The sequence below is a fragment of the Brachionichthys hirsutus genome, chromosome 6 (assembly GCF_040956055.1).
Source record: "Brachionichthys hirsutus isolate HB-005 chromosome 6, CSIRO-AGI_Bhir_v1, whole genome shotgun sequence".
Lineage (NCBI taxonomy): Eukaryota > Metazoa > Chordata > Actinopteri > Lophiiformes > Brachionichthyidae > Brachionichthys > Brachionichthys hirsutus.
Window position 1 is genome coordinate 12,368,419 of NC_090902.1, and position 20,017 is coordinate 12,388,435.

General features: G+C 44.4%; 1 protein-coding gene across 1 annotated transcript; it reads right to left on the bottom strand.

Moving 5' to 3' along the window:
• Positions 1-12,530: 12,530 nt before the first annotated feature.
• On the bottom strand, positions 12,531-15,753 carry LOC137895327 (transmembrane protein 182-like). The gene is given in 7 exon segments (XM_068740808.1): positions 12,531-12,941; positions 13,246-13,259; positions 13,261-13,300; positions 13,303-13,380; positions 13,985-14,083; positions 14,352-14,475; positions 15,483-15,753. Coding segments are annotated over 7 exon segments (750 nt in total). The 5' UTR covers positions 15,657-15,753; the 3' UTR covers positions 12,531-12,720.
• Positions 15,754-20,017: the final 4,264 nt, after the last annotated feature.

Consider the following 20,017-nt stretch of genomic DNA (forward strand, 5'->3'; position numbering starts at 1 on the left):
AGGTGCGACACAAAACTAATCATAAAGAAATCAGTCCCGTGTGACCAAAATGTGTTGAGGCCAAATATTCTAGGGATAGAAATAAGAGCTGTATTAAAATCTGATGAATGTGAAACATCTACTTCTTGGCCACACATGATCAGCAGTGAAAACCTCTCTGCACTAGCAGTGCCGTTTGCTGTCCTGCAGGGAGCGACGCACCCGCACCAGGGGAAACTCTTTGTGTGGCGCGTCACTCAAAACTGAGAGCAAACTCTTTAAGCCATGATGTCATCACCAGCAACTAGTGCAAGCTAACGTCAGTGTAGGTTTGCCAGCTCAGCTGTGACAGTGTAAGAATCACTGTATTGGCATATTATACCACAGCAATAGCTACACACACACACATAAATCGTGATGGTGGGGGGGGGGGGGGGGGGCGATAAAGTTATCCACTCCCTCTATCTAGATAAGAAAAGCATGGCACCACCTGTTCATTAGGGGTGGTAACCATCTCACAAAGCCAAACACACCAGTGGAACATACACTGGGCATCCAAGGACACTGTGAGGTGGGGGGGGGGGGGGTAAATCTACATCCTTGCTGCTATACATCTCCTCCCTCAGACCGGTTGGAGCAGGTGCTTCCCTTCTCTCTCTCTCTCTGAGGCCACTGGCCTCAGCTATCCATGACTCAACCCATGATGTTCTGGTTCTGTGTACAGTCTGGCGGCTCCACGTTCCTCACTGTGGGCCGATTTCCTGGCTCCCTGTGAGCGTCTGCGTCCATAAAGCAGAGAGAAGTGAACCAGCGGAGGCTCTGTCTGTTTGAATGTTACGCCTGTCTCACCAGTCTTTTTTTCCCCTTCTTTATACTTTATATATTCTTTATACTTAAAATTTCCAGTTACTAATAAAAATGCCTTTCAAATCAGATTCATGGGGTGAAGGAGAAAAATAGAAAGTTATAGCCACTAAATAGTAAAATAAGAAAAAAAAGCATGCAGAGATGCTGCAAAATCTGACAATAGTTTTATTTTTTTATTTTTTTTGACTCTCCATCAACATCCAGGCCTCGAATAGAGGAGCATGGTGAGGTTAGTATTTAACATTTTACAGAAACAAGACACTGTGGTCTACAGACCGGAGGTAGTCACTGGTCCCGAGACACTGATACTAGCCCATTGATAAAGAACTGTAATGGATTTACTATCAGGAGGTTAATTAGAGCATGCTATGACCCAATTACATATTAGCGCAGCGGTGATAGCATTGGGAGAAATCACGCAATACACTAACATCGTGACTCATTTGAATCCTTTTGCCTAATTAAAAATCCGGTTTATAGATCATACGTCGCTGTGAAACACGAAGAGACTATTTATTTCTGCTACTTTGCTTTGGTTTGTGTTTCCTTAAATTCGTTTCCCTTAAGTTGTATTTATTTTTTAAATCCAAATGCTGCCCAAGGCTGAGTTGTCAGACATCTGTTTTTCACATCTGCATCAATACGCGAGTCCATTTGAATATGGTTCTTGTCATTCGAGCGTCCACTCACTTCATTGTCTGTGGCTCCCCTCGCCTTCTTCTACTCACGAGCTCATTAGCGTTAGCTCATCAGCAGGGTCAACCTCTGAAAACACACATTACAACACAGCTAAAAGATCACATTACTCAATTTGAATAAATACAAGGCAATTTGTCACTGTCATGTCAGAGTCGCCTTCCTCGGTCTGCCCTGGCCGGCTCTCTCATCCTCCTCCTCCTCCTCTTCCTCTGCCCCGGCCCCGGCCCAGCAGCAGGAAGCGGTAATGGTGATTGTATTAACCCCTCGTGGAGAGCGCTGACCTTTGCTTCTGTTCAGCTGGCGGTAATAGTCAGACATGTTTTTATGTGTACTGTAGAGCGACTACAGGATTCAGCAAGTGTTAAAGCTGTTGGAAAAGTATGAATATTAAATGAATGTTCTGCCAAAAGTTTGGCTGAAAGTGGGACTCTGGTGGGGTCCAAAAAGGGTCAGGGTCAGGGACCCTTTAAAATCTGTCTTTAAGCACGTTTTGATTAGATGTGTACAGTTGTGGTGTTTTCGCCCACGAGCTGAGGGAAACATGGACTTTGTCATAAAGGTAGAAACATTTACTTTCAACACAAGGAATTGTAATTGTGAGCTAATGTGGAAATGATTTTCTCTATTTTCTCTGTTTTATGAGATAACAAGGCCTGCAAATGAAATTGAAAAACACTTAATTTGCCACATGAACAATCCTTGATGACACTATCGATTGTCACAAAATAAATCTGAAGGTAAAAAAACAAACATTTTGGAGATAAGGGACTTTTTTGGTCATTTCGGATATATCCATGTCTACATGTTAGGTTATGGACAATGACCCTGATGAAAATAAACCGGTGTCGGTGGAACCCAGAAGAGGAACAGCAGAATTCCCTATTAAAGGTCCCATATTATGAAACACTCACTTTTCCCATGTTTCTACTATTATGTTGATTTTGGGTCCTTACCAACCCCAAAACAAGCAAAATAAACCATCCAGTCAATCCTTCGTAGTTTGGGTAGATCTGTAATCACCTACTGAAACGCGTCTGGAAGAAATCCCTCTCGGCTTGACGTCAAGCCGGGCGAACGTGCTCAAGATGTGCATTGAAAAACAACAACAACCCAAAAACCCTAATATGGTCACTGACCTCCGTTCTTTTTATTTGTGATGCTGAACGTGACGCATCAGGGGAAAAATGAGGAAATTGAGCCTACCTGTGTAGAAAGGTGTTTAGTTTGTCCGCTCTGGGCTCCTGTAGAAACACGGCGGTGCAGCATGGGAGGCTGAGCATATGCATTTGAAATAATCATACTAAGTTAGCAAAGACACAACATGCTCAGTTTCAGGTGGTTATAAAATATGGCAAACATGATTCTGACTATTATCTTCCACACACACACACACACACACACACACACACACTGGGCCATTAATAGAAGACATGTGTGGCTGCTGTTTAAATACAGTATAAACCACACACTGACTTTTTCTAGCTTGCCAGAAAGGAACAGAACGCATTTAATAAAACTTCTTAAAGATGTGTGTGGGGCGGAAGTCACGCGGGGCACCTCGGAGCGCACGGGGGTTAGCACAACAGGTCAGACCTCCTGCAATCTTTCATCTTGCTATTCCAACGTCCCCCCATCCCTTCCAGCCTCTCCACTCCCCTCCTTTAAACAAATCCTCTTCTTTCTGACACACACAGGGCGCTGCAGTGACTTATCCAGAGCCTGACCTGTGTGGGTGAAACGGCCAAAGTCATCCTCTTGTAAAACTCCCCTTTTACTCTTTCTCCTCTCCTCTTTCTCGCTTCCCTCTCCTTTCTCTCCAAACCCCTCGGGAGACTCAGTGATAACTAAAGTAGACGGGAGGAGGAAGGGAGCGAAGGAGCGAGGGATGGAGTGGGGAGTGAGCGGGAGTTGTGATGTCCCGACTAAGGGATATTTAATCCTCTCGGTGAGGGGCGAGCCTCTCGCTTGCGCTGTTTGGTTTTGGGAGATCAAAGAGGCAGTTGAGATCCTGGCGGGACCCTCGCTCTCTCTCCTCCTGAGTGGACCAGAGCCTCTCAAACACACACAGTTAAGTCCTTGGATAGCAATGTCGGCGCTGGTGGCGGTAATGAGGCAATGATTGATGGGACGCTATGCTTCTTTATTGCTCTGCAGCACTGTCCTGAACCACCGCCGTGGGGCTGGAGAAATATGCTGTTAGAAGAAAGCCCACCTTTCACTTCTCTAATTTGCTACATGTTCTATTCTGGATTAAATAGTTATGATGCATGAACTTCTTTTTTATGGACATGGTAAAATATACCTTTTCTGTTGGTTTTGGACCAAAGCATGGATGCATTTAGGACGTGTCACTCATTCTGCTTTTGGTCAACCACATGCAAGCACGCTAAACAAAGATGGAGAAGATGCTAAACACTAGAGTGAAGCATGAAGGTGTCACTATCAACGTATTAGCATGTTAGAGTTAAGTTCTCGGCAGCAGTTGGCCTACCGAGATAGACAGAGCTTGCTAGCATGGCTGTAGACTCACACTTGAATCAGAAAGACAAACGTTATTACCTGTTGGAGGGAAGTTATGTTTTTCTTTTGTGCTTTTGCTGAAAGCTGAGACAGCAGGTTTAAAAAAAGGAAAATGTTAAATGAATTAAAATCTCTCAGACTTTAACTCTTAGGGAATTTTACTCCTGTGTCCTCAGAGCCTGCGAGATCTGAATATTCCTGCTCTTGGATGATCACGATTTAGCCTTTTAAAAATTGACCCTTACACAAATTTCGATTTTACAAAAATTTCGATTTCACACACACGCACAAAAAAAAAATCTGCTGTATGAATTATGAATTTTGTATTTTCTTTTAAGGTTGGTAAGCCATGCTACACCAAACTTGACAGACACGAATGCATCCATATGCATCAGATACCTATAATAATATAACAATATGGGAGTATGAAATTGTGCATAATCATCATTTATGGTAGCAACAAATAAATGACTGTTCATTAACATTGACTGTTCATTTTTTAGCAAACATTAAAACAGAAAACAAAGAATAATGCTAAACATCACACATTTCTGTTCTGGTATGATGAATATTAAACTGATTGCTAAAACCTCACGATACATATAATACAATGCATTTTGCTTTTTGCATATCCATTAACAACATAAAATACATCACGTTGTCTACAGCACGATTGGCAGGTATAGTGTGAGTAATGTTTAGCAAGCTAATGTAGGTCCTGTAACAGCAGATGTTTTCCTTTAAGGTTTCTAAATAAACATGTTTAAAGAGTCTGAATGTTCTCACCAGAGGCTTTATTACTTTTTGTTTGTCTTCTGACGCTAAAAATCATTTCCACATTATTTAAGTTAGTTTTGTTTGCGTTATTGCTAAAAAGAGGTTTTCTGAATCAATGGTGTGAGGACATTTCAGCGCTTTCTGTTTCATCGCCCTTTGGGGGTTTGTCACAGTGGTAGCGAAAAAAAAAAGAAAAAAAAACGGCTGGCGATAACAAAAGTGATGATTCCAGTCTTTCCTCTATTTGTGTTCTAATTTTCTACCAATCCACTGAAACACACACACAAAGACTCACACGCTCACACACTCCCGCACAAACGTAAACCCGCGGCTCCCCTGCCACTCGGCTTCTGAGGTTTGCAGGTCTCAGATAGGAAGCCTCTGAAATGAAAAAGAGATAAGAGTAAATAAACAAACAAATACAATAAAACCGAATTTGTGCTGGTTCAGTGCTCGCATGTGGGGATGGGATGGGGGGGGGGGAGCGCGCTCTGCAAGGCCTGTCGACAAACCCCACAAAGATGCGTTCTCAATAAAGGTAAATACCTAAGTGAATTCATGCTAGTTCCATTTATTCAGTGGAATCTGTTGAGCCTGTGCGCTGATAGCGAGACGCACCATTTGGCTCTCTAACAATGGAGCTATCGGTTACCGCCTCTTCTGTTCTCTCGATAGGATCTCCGTCCATCTTATGCAACTGAATTGATACAAAAGCAGGCATTTTATTTCCATCACAATAATTCCGTTTGCCGTTTGTCAGCTAATTCTCAGTGGCATGCTGAGCTGCCTCTCAGCCCATCGCTGAAACCTTAGCAGAGGATCCATCCTCTACCAAATGTTCATGCCTTTAAAGCCCTGCCACAGGCTTTGATGTGCACCAACGCCAACATGCCACTCCAGCAGCCTTTCCTCCTCAGATGTTGCTTAATTACATAATCATAGTCTGTTAATTACCTCATCAGTGCTGCATAATCCCATGGTCAGTGTCTGAATGCCATGTATCAAAGCGGAGTCAGCATCTTTCATGTGTTTTTGTTGTTGTTGTTGTCCTGATTACTGAATTCAGCTCCAAGTAGAAATGCAAGGATGACCGGTTGCGGCAGCAGGAAGGTTTCAGTCGGGGCTGCTGCTTGATGGAGTTTCCCTACCCGGTATTTGTTTCACATGTGGCCCAAATCCTGCTGCTGGTTTTCCTGGTAATAAGCACAGCAGACGTTTGGCGCAGAAGAGCCATGTCAGAAAACAAAGCACTTTGAGAGAACTATATGAATTTATTGAGGGTTTTTTTTAGAATTAATTATAAAATATTTCTCAATTATTATGTGAAATGTAACTTTCAAAATCCTAATCTCTTAGGATGCTATCTGGGAATAACAGACTCTATTGGCTGATATCTGTGTGTTTATGCTTGTTGTGCATCCGATGAGCCCCAGAAATCTGTTTTCAGTGAGGAGGTGATAATTAAGGAATAATTGGAGAGGCCAGAGAAACATGCCTAAATGATAATTCACTTGGAATGTGTTAATCTGTGTTAATGCATGCACAGATGTTAATGTGGACTCCACGTTGGGCTGTTGTGTTGTGCTTTCCCTGCGTGGATGTGTTCTCCCCCTCAGTCAAGTTGGGGGGGGGACATTTCCATTTCTGCAGCTAACTCTGCAGCCTTTTGAAGGAAGCGTTTTGCCGACTTTTATCTCTCAGTGCGTCTGCAAACTAATTAAATTTGTTTTCTCTCGCCCTCTCTCTCTCTCTTTCCTTCAGGCAAATATTTGTTTCCTCAGAAGTGAGAATGGGCAAACCTTCCTCACTGCTCCATATGCTGCCAGCTGCCAATCAAGTGGGCTGGAACCCTGAAACTAATAGCGGACCCCCTCCTCTCTCCTCTTCCTCTCCTTCAGCAGAAAGGAAAGAAGTTGGCGAGGGGGGGGGTTCAGGAAAATAAAGACATTCAGAAGAGAAGAAAGAGGACGGTTGAGACACGAGCTGACAGCAAGATCTCTTATGTCTGTCCAAAGAGCGCTTCCTGCCTTCGCCCTTTATTTTTATTTCACTTTAATGTATGTATTTATTTATTGTTAAAATGGATCTGAACTGGATTACATGTGTTTGCCAGGCTGTGTGTGTGTGTGTTTGTGTGTGTGTTTCTAGTTCTCCTTTTCTATTTTTGCATACATAAAGTGTGTGCTCTTATTAAAGACACATCCTTCCTCACACACCTTCACGCAGACAGATTATGTCTCAGACAGTCAGAGCTCATGCTTTCAATTAACCTCACAAAGACAGGATCACTGACACACACACACACACACACATCTGATGATGGAAATAGCAGAAGAGAATGTGTGTGTGTGTGTGTGTGTGTGTGTGTGTGTGTGCTTGATATCTATACAAGCAGGATCAGCTACAAGGCATGATTAAAGATATTCAGGGTAACCTTTTAAAACTGTATGTTCTCCCCGTGTCTGCGTGGGTTCTCTCCGGGTTCTCGCCAGGTTCTCCGGTTTCCTCTGCACCTCCAAAACTAGAAAACAACAATCAGAGATTGCAGACCTTCGCCTCCAAAAGACTATTCGATCTTGTGAGACAGTAAACAGGGCTTCCGGATCAGAGGGGCCAAACCTGCTCTAGCTTGCTGCTCCGGAACGTACTACAAGACACTTTCTGGACTCTTTTTCCCATCATGCCATTCGTTTTCCTCCCTCTTAAAGTGACAGTTTACAGCACAGGCACAATTCCAGATGTAAAAATAATTCTAGAATCTGAATCCAGATGAAGTGAATTAGGTGAATTTGTCAAACCAATTTTGTCCATAGGTGTGAGCCTGTGTGTTTGATTGTCTTTTGTGCGGCTCCACAATGAGCTGGCGTACCCCGCCTCTCACCTGTAGCCAGCCGGGATAGACCCCTGGAGAACCTGTGATCCACAAGATGGATAAAGTAATTGAGACGATTGAGGTCGCCTCGCCTACGAGGAAATTGATGGATGGATGGATGGATGCTCCTGCTACATCATACAGTCTGTATACACCATGATGTGTTCAATCAGACGCATGCATTTGCATTTTAAATGAGCATAATGTGAGATGTAACAAAAATGATATAAACTAAAGTTCATGTATTCAAATTTCCACCATTTATTTGGGCAACATTTTCGGAAAGTTCAATAAAAATGTATTTCAACAAATGAAGATCGTTTCATGGTTTGCGCTTTACGAGGATGATGTTGGTTCCGTACGTCACTGGATGTCGAGTGTGTCAAAGCTGGTAGGATTTGCGTCTTTAGATTTTAGTGAGGGCCTCATCGAGCAACATCTAGCAGGACAGGGGGACTTCTAACCTGTAAAAACTTTACGAAGGCCGGGATACAATTTTAAGTAATGTACTACTCTGCGTTTGAGGATCCAAGACAAGAATAAACTTCTTCATGAAACCCAGATTGAAAGATTAGCCCAAAATGTTGGGTAGTAATGAGTAGTTTTGATTATTATAACGTTTTTCCGTGTTGTGTTTTTCTCATAATTTTCCCTTTATTTTTTTAATTGGGGGGGGGGGGGGGGGCAGCAGCAGCAGCAGCAAGTTGTTGTTGCTGATGCTGATGCTGAGAAAAACATCATCAGCAACAACCACAATGGCGGACATCAACTGCCCAGAAGACAATAACATTTAAGAGGAACGGTTACTGCTGGAGATAAAGAAACCGACGGCAACGCACTGGAAGGGCCATCTCTAACCAGAGGTGGAAAGGTCGAATGCCTCCCACCTGTCATCCACCAAAAATGCAGCCTCAGAACCCCCCCCCCCCAGAATGTTTCCCCACAATTCACACTTTGAGTCAAGTTTCCATTTTTAAAGTAGCCGCGATCACTTTGTCAGGTGGGAGAAGAAAACTTTAGTTGTGTGTGGCCTCCCTTTTTGTTGCCAGCTTTGAGCTAGTTGGTAACAAGTTGCAGACACGCACACGCACGTGCACACACACACACACACACAGCAGATGTAATCGGCTCACTAGTGGAGGTATAAAGGAAAGAGAAAGAAGGAAAGAGCTCTCACCAAGTGTGTCCCCCCCCCACCCCTCTTTGACTGGATTAGAGTCCACCAGTGTTCACCCCAGGTGTTCTGGAGGACGGATGGGTGGGGGTGGTGGGGGGGGGGGGGGGGTCCACAAAGGGTCAATTTTCCCCACCTAGTGTAAGACAGTATCCTCCTGTTTGCTGACTGACACATCACACATGCAGGACCTCCAGCAATGAGTGGGAAATTAGCAGCAAGTAATGCTATACACTACACACACACACACACACACACACACACACACACACGCGCCTACACACACACACACACACACACACACACACACACACACACACTCATTACCCCTAATCAACAAGACGTATGCTCTTCCAGTTTCTTGGGTCTGTTGGGGTTAATTTGCAAGGCATTTATTACTTTATTATCGTGTCATATCTTTATTCACACGATGCTGGCAGTGCCATATTGTGTCTAATATTACAACGCTATAATTGGTGACACTTTGTGTGCGAGATTATTTCTTCTTTAAATGAAGTGATAGTGTGTTTCCATTGTTGTGGATGACAGGGGAGGAGACATAAGAGTTAATTAACTGTGATTAGGAGGCAGTGCAGTCGCTGAGCAAGCTCGGGTTCTAGCTGGATACTCTGCTCTGTAATTGCTTCCTTCACTTCCCTTTCCCTTTCACTCACTGCCTCCTTTCTCCTCTCCGCGCAGACTCTGAAAGGAGCTGGAGCGCCATCTCCTGGGTGACGGGTGTAACTCAACCACATGCATGCTTGCCAAAGGAGTTGGGCCACAGCTCGGTAACCCTTTCACACACAGCTGGATGTTAGAACCTCACATGGCTGATTTGTTGGGAATGCCTCATCTAGATTGTAGGGATGCGACCTTCATTTCTTATAGTGTGGTGTCAAACACTGACTACAGTCAGAGATAATCTCTTCATCTCCAGGATTGAAAGTAGAAAGACAAATAAATAAATCAACTTTATCACAATGATTAATCCACAGTATAAATATTAGCATGTCGACATAAAAGTTATTGTATCCAGAAAAAACACGCATTTCTTCTTGTTACTTTTTTTGTAAAATAAATATTTAGAATATTTTTTTAGTAATCTGTCATAAACAAGTTAACCCAAAGCATAAAACATCTCCAGTGCCGACGCACTGATGTGTTTCCATCAAATATGTTCTGGTTCCACAGAATAATAGAGATGTTGCTGCTAACAGCCAGGAACAGCTGCAAGGCTGTGTAACGTGGTTCCAATGAGAAAGGCCTGTAGCTTCCTGACCGAGGCGTTCTAATCGGAACGACCGCACTGCTGTTGATTATTTTATTAATTAAATGAACAGCAAACTGATTTTTCCTTTTATGATTTGGGAGATTTTCAGAAATGCAAACACAGGTTATGGACGCCAACATGAATCGAGGATTGATGCATACAGTTCATAAATATTGATCCTTAACTCCTTCTGATACATTATTTATTGCACAAATTCTGTTTGATGAAATTCACTGAGTGGCGGCACGGTGGCGCAGTGGTAAGCGCTGTTGCCTCACAGCAAGGAGGTTGCGGATTTGAATCCAACTTTTGGCCTTTCTGTAAGGAGTTTGCATGTTCTCCCCTTGTCTGCGTGGGTTCTCTCCGGGTTCTCCGGCTTCCTCCCACCACTAAAAACATACAGCTTAGGCGGATTGGTGATGCTAAATTGCCCGTAGGTGTGAGTGTGTGTGTGCTGATTGTCTGACTCTGTGTTGCCCTGCCCTGTGATGAACTGGCGGCTTGTCCAGGGTGTACCCCTGCCTCTCGCCCATTGACTGCTGGTATAGGCTCCAGCTTGGCCCGCGACCCGTTAACGGACAAAGTGGTTTGGAAAATGAATGTATGAATGAATGATTTTTATTTTATTTTATTTTGGCTGCAGCAAGGGAGAGAGGGAGATGTAGAGAGCAACAATCAGAGCAACATGGATACAAAGAGGCGCCAGGTCCAAACCAGTTAAATCACCTCGGTTCCACAAGATCAGTTTGGGTCACACAAAAGGAACCTTCCAATCACGATGGGTCCAGAGTTTCAGATGGTTGGAATACTCACCGAAAGAGAAATTCTTGCTTAAAGAAAAGGACGAATTTGTGAACGTTGGTGTCAAGAACCGGAATAAGGGCAGTCAGTGATATTTCAGTTACAAGCACTGGGATCTCAGTAGAACCAACAACCTCTCTGAAACGCACACACACACACACAATACTCAACTGAAGGACTGATTACGTTGATTTTTTTTTTTTTTACATGTTGAACTGGTCTTATTGAACTGATACCATGAATGTGTGCATTTAGTAAAAACTAATCTAAATAAGAGAAAATAGATAAAAACGTACATTTAAATAGGCCTCACAGAAAATAAAAAGACTTAGAACATGATGAAAATAAGAAACAGAGGATCCTAAAGAGAATATAGATTTGAATAATAAATAGTACTAAACAGGATTCAGCCAAATACCTGGTCATTTTATGTAGTGCTTAATATTGATTTATTATTTTTAATTCATTAATTTAATATTTATTTTATTATGTCCTATTGTGTCATTTTGTCCGCGTCTACGTCCAACAGTTCATGTCCTCCCATTTGTCTGAAGTCTTTGTCTTGCCTGCTAAATTCCAACTGCTGTTACGAGTCTAGAGTTTGGCCTAGCGCTTTCTGTAACGTCTAGCGTGCCACACGAATGATGAGGACGATGAGGATGATGACATGAGTAATGTGTCGACTCGGCACAATATTAACTTTATCTCCAGCAGTCACGGCAGCAGCGAAAACAATTCTGCTTGCACCTCTAATCACTTTAATTTGTCATTTTTTGATGTGAAATACTTGGAAATCCTCTTCATCAGCAACCAGGCTGTTGCAGACAAACTACACATGTAGTTTAATCGAGTGAGTACGTGTGTGTGTTCTGTGATTGATAACCGCCGCCGGTAGAGATGGAAGCTGATTTGTGTGATTGAGAGTCCATCGGCTTGTTTCCGCCCACCGTTCATTCAAAGCGATGAAGGAGGAGGATGATCTAATGGATTAAACATAATCACAGGGTAGTGTTTCCTTTTTTTGGGGGGGGGGGGGGGATAAGACAGTGGAAATAAGTGAGTGATTCTGTGTGTGTGTGTGTCAATAGATTATGGATTAGGAGGTGGGGTTACTGAATGAAAAGCGTCTTTAAACAGCAAGGGCGTCGACAGAGACGCGGAATAGTTTGAGGGTGGAAAATAAAGCGTGAGGCTTCCAGGGAGGGGCTGAAACGTGATTGGGGTGAAGGAGGCAGGTGGCCGGCCTGCTGCACAACAACCAATCCAATCCACAAACAGCTGTTCATTTGTCAAAGACCCATGTGCCCCCCCCCCCCCCCCCCCCTGCTATAGCGTAAATTCACTATCTATCTCCCTCTTCAGCCCCACCTCCAGCCTCCTTCTACACTTACACTCCTGTCTCCCGTCCATCCAAGTCCCCCCCCCCCCCCCACACACACACTCCTCCTTCCCTCCATTCCATTCCAGCCAGCCTTCTTTCATATCATGTGCCAACAGCAGGACAGGGAAGCAGCCATGGACTCCAAAAAAAAATCAAAAAACAGAATAATGACATTAGAATGTAACCAAATGAGAGAATATTTTATAACCGGACAATTTTCTAATTATTTTTTAAAGAAACCCAAAAAATATACATTTTTTTACTGCCGCCATCACATCCACAGAGAGCTGTTAATATCGATCCTGTCTCTCAGACGGTATTTACATCCTATGAGTCTCAGTTGCAGGACATTCAAAGGTCAGCGCTTCCTTGCAGAAGACTTATTTGCCGGCACACAAGGCACGGCCCACCATCATGAAGACCAGGCCCGAGACCAGCTCCAGAGGCACGCCCGCCGCCGCCGCCATGAACGACAGGCCGTAGAACACCGAAACCTCTGCGTGTGGACACGCCTCTCCTCGTTCCTGCAGGACGTAGCGCTTCACCTCCACCGCCTCCATCCACAGCACATAGAGCAGCAGCATGAGCAGGAACAGGCAGGCTGGGGGGAGGGGGGAGGGGGGGGGGGGGTATAAAAAGCATTAGAGAGGGAGATCCAGATCGGGGCTATCAAACACCAGAGGCATGCTGCTACCCTTCTGGCTGTTGTTGTGGTGACAGTCCTGCACAGTGAACTATCTCTGTGTCGGTCTGTGTGTTGTGTGTGTGTGTGTGTCATGTGTCAGGCGTTAGCAGCTGACGGCAGCAGCAGCGATGGCTGCTTCATGTGGCTGCGTCCCAGCACGGCAGAAACATTCCACTCTGTACGTAAACAGCGTTAAGGCCACGATCCTCCACGCATGTACCAGCGGCGATGAGAAGCCCCGCCCAGCTTGTACAGTTTGTGGCTGATGAAGGGACGCCGCAGACCAAGAGGAAGCCTCCAGCCAGAGCCGCAACCAGGCCCAGGATGATCAGCACCGTCCAGAAGCCCCGAAGCACTGCAAGAAATCAAGACAACTGAGCTTCCAATCCGTGTGTTCATCTTTAGCCTTATTTTACTATACTTGTAGACCTGAGTTATAACTGAAGGACTTTTTCTACCACATATGGGGAATTTTTCATTTGGAGGTTTTCAGTCAGGATGTGTGTGTGTGTGTGTGTGTGTGTGGGGCTGCCGGCGATACTTTTAACCATTGACCTCAGTCATTTGAACCCGTGACCCTTCAGCGTCTCACTGCAGCATTATCAGGTTGGGATTTTTGTCATTTAAGCTCATTTTACGGTTTTACTCAGTATTTCTGCTTGTGTGTGTGTGTGAGAGGGTTATTGAAGTAATGTCAATGTGGAAAATACACAGTTTGACAAAGTAGTCGTGCCTGACTCAAAGGTTGGTGGGGTTTATGTGTTAAAATCATATTAAATACATTTTCCAGTAAGCAAAGAAGATCAAGTTTACATTATCAGCAATAAATAGTCAAAGCAACAGGAAAAACAGATTTCTGACTGGAAGGAGGCTTTAAAGGCCCATCGAAACATTCGGTCAGCTCTAAATGTCCCATATGAAACCATCTGCATTGATGTCTTTGGCTGTGAGCGTGTTACCTGCTGTAGCATCGTATACTGGATGAGGCACCTGTCCCAGTGCCACAGGCAGTGGGAAGAGGTAACCATGGACGCAGATCTTGGATTCTGGCTGGTTTGCTGCATGAAAGGAAATAGATCGAAATAACTTGGATAAATATGTACTAAAGGACATAAACAAGAGCCACATCTGGAGTCAAGCCCATGAACACATTCGTCTTGCTCGCCTCCTCTCATTTTCTACACCAAATGTCCAAACGTTCAGGGTTTCACGTTCCCCCGTACTCGTTGGAATGTCGAACAGACCGCACCGCAGCGCCTGAGACGTGCAACCACATTGGAAAAGACCCAATCAAAGCATTTTTGAGGAGGCCCGATGTATACGTACTGAAGAGAGTGGCCAGGACCGGCTGTGCCGTGGGCTCCACCTGAAACACGCATCGCCAGAAGAAGCCCTCGTGGTGCAGGGTGAGGAACGGAGGAGAGCCGGTGACGACCTCCGCGACCCAGATCTAAACGAGGGAACGAGACAAGCAGTCAAACAGAGGAATGGACGCAATGTGATGAAGGTGGCTGGACCTTCATCCCTGTCAGCTGTCCTCATCACGTCGGCGCTGACGTGCTCCGTGTGGTTCTGGTCCCACGGCGGCTTCAAACCTGGTTCTTATTATTATGGGGTTTCGGGGGGGGGGGGGGCTTGTGAAACATGCACGCAGTGGCACGCTGCCCTCCATTTGCTTGTCAGAAATATGATTGATGGCGGTGAATAGTGCGACTTTAATCCTCCGCTTTCATGTTTAAATGTCAAATAAAAGACGTTGTTGTGTTGTGATGTTAGGGAGGGGCTCACAGTGGGGGGGGGGGGGCTCGCTTAGGAATGCATCCCCTACTCTGCATTCTGGGAACCTGAATACGCCATGGAAGAATAAAGTTGAAAAATTAAAGGGGAGTTGTACTCGTGAAAATCTTTGTCAGTGATGCCGTGATGATGTCATCAGGGTTATTTTAACATGGGGGCCTGCTAATACTTTTTTTTTACAGTTCATTTGTGAAATAAACGACCTTGCGCTCGTAGGAAACGTTGCCTCTCCTGTTCTATGCATCTAAACCTTTCCCCATGATGCTGCGCTGTCACATGCGATCCTCGGCTGGGGGGGGGGGGGGGGGGGGGGGGGGGTTCAGTCAGAGTAACGGAAGTGCAGCATATCAACCGAAGAGAAAGTCACAGTTGCAAAAATCAAACTAAGGGTGTGGATTCCTTGACCTCTGCTGCAAAGACTTGCTGTACGCCCCCCTGGCCTTAGAGCAAGACCTATTTTGGTACTTCTTTAAATACCTTGTAGTAGCATAGCTAGCACACCAACGCCTCCCTCATCTGATCATGTTCCCACGCGCCCAGAAGCTCCTCGTGTGATGCTGGTGTGTGCTTGACGAGATTGAGGTCAATTTCTGACAGCAAGCAGTTTGCATTCACCCGAAGTAACTCTGAAATGAAATCCACACTTTGTGTCTGTCCTACCTCCGTCCCATTGGCATCTTTCTCTCCTGTCAGCGTTATTTGTGTCGGCCACGTATACGGTCCACAGTTGTCACTGGCCACCAGCCAGTAGTCTGTACTAAAGGCCAGGAAGAAACACAGAGTCCCCACTGCTCCGAAGACGCCCCCAGCCAGGGCCGCAGCTCCCACCCTCATGACTCCTGATTAAAGCCTTCCTCGCTGTGCTCCTTCTCCACGGCTTTCAGCCTTTACGTCAGTTGCTCCTCTGCACCTCAACGCCGTCCACTCTGCAGCCACTCCAGCCCGAGACAGAATAGCCTGGCCTCTCCCCGGCACTCCCCGGCACGCAGGGAGCTGTGGGGGGGGGGGGGGATACAGACACCTCAGTAAATGAGGGGGCCGGGCCGGCGGGACAGAAGTTATTTTAGGCAGCGGTAATCCTGTCCTCATCAAATTACCAATGGGTGTGCTGTGGATTTTTAAACAAGGAGAGGCATAACTGGTTGTGTGTGTGTGTGTGTGTGTAGGTGTGTGTGTGTGTGTGTTTAAGGTGGATGGCGAGTATTAACAATTGTCTGTGAGGTGTTTCTAAGGTAGGTGTTACACTTTGAGAATAAATTAAACTGCAGACGCAAATGACCCTTAAACGTCCCTCAAAGGTGTCCAAAGTGTGTCAGACTCCTCCACAGGAAGCTTTATTGTTGCCGGCAAACACTCAAAATGATGAATTATTTAATCCATTATAATAGCTTTATTTATACGGTTGCGCTTAGCTTTCATCGGCCCAGTCCTGACTGCACAAATCTATGACTAAATAAATAAGAGGTACTTTACGGAGTCATTTTGAAATGACTGACGCCACTTAAGTCATATGTCGAAAGGCTTTTTTTCCTGAGTCTTTCTCACAGTCTGTCTTCGTGGCTGCTTTTCCCTCCCCAGAATAAAGCGGAGTTTGTTCCTTCGGGGTTCTTTCCACAGGTCACTTTGCGGAGAGACCGGGTCATTGCTGGCAGCTGGATCTGCTGGCAAAGTCTGGGCGGAGGCTGCTGCAGGAAATGAGTCCTGGAGGACGGACGGGCCTCGGGAGTATGGAGCAGGACGGCCAGGAAGTCATTCCACAAAGTCAGAAAGAGTCATACCGTAGCTGCAAAGGTCAAAGGTCAGCATGTAGGGACATGGAGGAGACGAGTGAACACTAACTCTAATTAAAGGGCAGCTCGGTGTGTGCTCACATGGCAACAGCACTGTCATGGATAGACTTATTAAATCTCAGCCTGGCCAAGCTTCAGTCCTGTCAGCCTACCTGTGGAAAGGTTTTTGATCTTAAATCTTTTTCTAATTTAGGAAAATCAACCTAGAAGTCAGTTAATGAGAGCAAAAGTATTGTTGCATGCTATTTTCTTCTGTTCTGAATGTGACGTGTGAACGTTTGCACTGAACTGTAGCCAGCATGAGCGCCATTGTTTGCAACTTCCTGTAATATAGCTTCTGATAAATTCCTATCATGAGGATGATCATTTCTACAAAGTGGTTTGCGGTTTAGTGATCCAAACTCGACGTATTCCTCAGCTGCCTTTCCTGTATTCTTTTAGTCTGAAGTAAGTAGACGAACTAGACAAGACTCGCTCTCTGCATTGATTAAAAAAACACAAGAACTCTTATTTCTAGAAACAGCCATTCTACTCCACGGCAGCATTTAGTGTACCAACTTTAAGAATCATAACGTTAAATTCATCTTTGGGACATCAGTGTGGTCCAGGCTGGAAATGTGTTTAATTTGTGTGTTTTTTTGTGCGTATTCATTTGTCCTTTGTCACCTGTGTCAAACCTCTGCCTCTGCGTGAGCCACTGAATTCTCCCACCTCCCACTGTCATAAAGGAAGTGCAAACAAATTCTCACACACTCACTCCCATTCTCCTTTTTCATTCTCATTGTCATTCTCCTCATTCTGATTCTTATTCTTAACCTGATTCTTGTTCTCATTCAAATAATCATCTCTTGTTTTCATTCTCATCATCCCTATTCCTATTGTCCCCCCCCCCCCCCCTCATTCTTATTCTCATTATTCAGGAAGGATCTCCCTAGACAAGATTATCTGATTTACCGGTCATTTGTTTTTGGTAAACTTTTTACTCACAAAAGAGACCTATGAGAGAAGATGAGACTTTGTGTCTGTATTGTGAAGCTGTAGGGATTCTGTAGCTGTGTGTGTGTGTGTGTGTGTGTGTGTGTATCTGTATAATGCATGTCCCTCTCTGGCAGAGGGTGGTGTCTGTGAAGGGGCGTCCACGGAGCATGCAGCATGTGTCTGCTCGAGTTACAACAAACACAAGTAGTGCAACACCTCAGTGCATGTTCAGTGATTCCTTAAATAAAGCAGAGCTCTGCAAATGGTGCGTTTACCTTGTCATTGACGTTTTGCATGGGTTCCTAGAGAGAATACGCCTGATGTTGTCCATGTCCTCTGATAAGAGGGGCCGGCTCTGCTCTAAAAGTGAAATATCGATATTCAAAAACAATGTTGTTTCAGTCATTTGACGTCTGGAAATTGTCGAGGGGAGACATTCTGGAGCTTCTGACTTTCAAACAGATACAGAATTTATTTAAAGGGAGGTCTTCATCGCATTTTAGGAGACAAAGCACTGAGGAGCACTGACAAAATGAACACAGTATGTCCTCACAGTGGCGATGCCCCCCCCCCGCTCCCTTCTCTCCTGGTAGAGTCTGAGGATACTGCAGCGAGCATGATGATCCTCATAAAACGACGAAGGTGCTTCCGGTTTAACTGCTCACATCTCACACAAACATGCACAGGAATGTAAGATAAACATAACCATGATGGTGGAACTAACGAAACTGGTCAGGAAGTACTGCATCTGGTATTTGCTGCCATCTATTGGAGGTTTAGAAGAATAGTTTATGGGGAAAGATGAAATACAAGCGGGGGTGCAGTTTACATGAAACATAAAAAACCAACTTGTCTTTCCAGTAGTGCCGTCTCCAGCATCCAAACACATCCTCTATTCCTGCCAGCAGGTGATCAATGAGCTACAAGATAGATAACAGACAAAAAAGGACACGTCGGTTATTGATTCTTTTATTGTGTGAGTATAATCAGATAGCTAGGGCGAGGTTCATTTTCACAGATAATAGGAAACATGTTCTGGAAGCCATGACATCAGTGCAATATGAAACGAAACGCATTGTGCTGGTGGATGGGTTGTTTTGGTTATTGCAAATAATTAAATACAATTATTGCTGAAGATTATGTTGGTTATTTAGAAAATGAAACATTATGACAAATCTTGATGACGTTTTCATAAAATGGGAATGTTGCCAGGAACATATGATTCGATTTTGAATCTCGCCTTTTAGTTGAGCCAATTCCACACCAGAGCTTCTGATTTCTTACCTCTGACAAGGTTGTGTTTCCGGGTGTCTGTTTGTTAGCAGGATTACAGACAATCCGCTGGAAGGATCTTGGTGGGATCGATCTTAGATCCCATTACATTTTGTATCTGTCTGGATACAAAAAACATCCAGATGTTCCCATTTACTTATAATGGAGGCTTTTTAAAAAATGATATTTGGAAAATATGCTTTAAATTCACTCACTAAAAAAAATCACAGTCATAAAGGGGGTCTGATATGAACTATCATGTACAATGTCTTCTGGATCTGATCCAGAATGAGGTCAGGAAATAAAATATATAATTTTAACATTGAAAACTTAATTTACACATCAACTCTGATTCACTTTTACTTTTCATGGTTGGTGTTTAAAGATACCAAGAACAATTTAGAACCTTTTGGTGATGATCCAGATCACCATGTGGACGGTGTAAATCCAATTAGGAGGGGAATGAGCTGCTTGGCAGAGGTCTGCGCTCTCTGAGAGCTTTTCTAGTTTTAAATTGAGAAATGGCTGAAACTACAGACCAATAAAAAATAGCAAATAATAAAAACATTCAGCTCAAAAATAGGGTTGTGAGTCTTTTCCTGAGGTAATTATCAGTCGGTGTTTGATAGATTAATTCTGATGAAACCAGCATGTCCATTTATTCTCCTCTAGCAGTGGTTGGCTCAGCATCAACAGAGAGGTTCGCCACATTTAAGATTAAGACTTTATTTAGGCCTCAGATCAAGGGCAGTTCTGGGTTTGAGTCCAGATCACATGTGTCGGTTCTTCCCTCCGGGCGCCCTGAGTGCGTTTGTCTCCATGTGTCGGACCCGAGATGATCTGGCGGCCTGTCCAGTGTGACAGCTGGGATTGGCTCCAACGACCCTGCAAAGGAAAAATTTATAGAAACCAGATAGTTGAACTATTCTGTTGTGTTTTAAAGTGCCACACACATTGTTCCACCCCAACAGGAATTTTCTCTCCTGTTGTCTAATTGTTAATTATTAGGTCAAATTATTAGGCTCCGCCTGCTTCACGGGTTTTCCTAAAAACATTAATGACAGCTCTGCACTTATTCCAGGGGGCAGCGAACACAATGGCTCTTTTTTCCCAGCGGCCATGTTGGCATGGCGGCGTTACCACTGTAAGGAAGGG